Here is a 1,514-nt window from a genome sequence, read left to right on the forward strand (position 1 = left end):
GTGCCAGCATCTGTATTTAATTGTTATTCTTGGTAAGTAAATACTGTAATAATGATTTCCTTTAATTTCATATATTTATTTCAGCTCCAAATTGATATTTATGACTAGTTTTTCTTCATTACCTGACTGCTATTCTTATTTACAGCGTATCTGCTTTTTGTTCATGCTGTTTGAACGACTTCATACTTGTTTTCTGCCTTGCTTGTGTGAGCTCTGGTGGATTTTGGCCCACTCCCCACTGCTTCCGTTACGCTTTCAGCATTCAAAGCACACAGCAAAAATGCCAACAATCCAAAGTTGAGTTTTCTTTGGAATTTGTTGGCGTTTTCTTTTTTCCGTTTCGCTTTTTTTTCGTTTCATTTTCTTTCTCTTTTATTTTATTTTTTTATTTTGACATCTCTGCTGGGGAGGCAACATGCGCGCGCCACATTGACAATTGCTTATTTGTGTCTATGTGTGGGTGTCTGTCTCTCTGTCTCTGTGTGTGTGTGTGTGCGCTTGTACGTGGGGGTGGACTGCCACAGTTAACATGTAACTTCAACGTCAAGTCAAACTGATGTTGTCGTCGTCGTCGTCGCCATTTTGTTTTCAGCTGGCTTCGCTTCTTTATTTTTTCTTCCATTTTTTTGCTCTTGTTCCTCCTCGATGGCTGCCTTTGGGCGCTCGCTCGCTCGTCTTGTCTCCGGCTGTGGCCGTTTTGTATGTTTGTTAAGTTGCGCAGCGCTACGCATTCCGTTGGTATTTCACCATTAATACTTGTCTACTTAACGGTAAATTACAGACATTAAATGCACGCACACACACACACAGCAAGACAAATGCGTGAGTGTGCGTGTGTATGCACATATCTCTCACTGTATTGTACGCTACTCAAGCAGCCTTCAGCCGCTGAATATGTGTGTGTGTGTGTGTGCTTATTTGTTGTCAGTACGCGTCAAACATTTGAAAACATTTATTTTTGCCCCTCGACAAATGCTACATTTCTCGTATAACACCACTGACAGTTCTTTGCTTTTGCCATTGCCCGTTTTACGAGCATTTCCTTTTCTTTTCTTCTCTTTCCTTTCCTCCAATTTTTTCTTGGCCCTGCCTTAGTTTGGCTGTTAACAGCATCTTGCATTGTTGCTGACGGACAGACTCTCAAGATAAATGAAAGCAGTGTCCAAATAAGCGAACTTTCTACATATTTGCATTTGCCAAGCTTGAGGCAGTTCAATGCGGAATGGCTTGAATTTCGATCAAGAATGAAACATTTTGATTTTCGCTCTTAAATTTTAGTTTCGTTTCGAGTTCACTGATTTCCTGAAAATTTTTAATTTATCCCACATTTAAATCCAAATAAAACTAAAACTCTCTGTTGGGGAAAATTGTAAAATTCTTGAAAAAGCTTAAATGTGTTCGAGAGGGCGCTGCTAAATACACAGACCGACAAAAAATTGGGGTTATTTCCTTTGTATTTAATTTCTATTTCAACAAAAGTAAAACAATACCAAAAATCAAACACACAAAGCAAG

General features: G+C 39.1%; 1 protein-coding gene across 1 annotated transcript; it reads left to right on the top strand.

Moving 5' to 3' along the window:
- Positions 1-381: 381 nt before the first annotated feature.
- On the top strand, positions 382-1,057 carry LOC115561904 (uncharacterized). Its single transcript, XM_030382416.2, is given in 1 exon segment — positions 382-1,057. A coding segment is annotated over 1 exon segment (270 nt). The 5' UTR covers positions 382-556; the 3' UTR covers positions 827-1,057.
- Positions 1,058-1,514: the final 457 nt, after the last annotated feature.

Source organism: Drosophila navojoa, chromosome 4 (assembly GCF_054131105.1).
Source record: "Drosophila navojoa isolate 15081-1374.11 chromosome 4, UAZ_NAV_1.0, whole genome shotgun sequence".
Classification (NCBI taxonomy): Eukaryota; Metazoa; Arthropoda; class Insecta; order Diptera; family Drosophilidae; genus Drosophila; species Drosophila navojoa.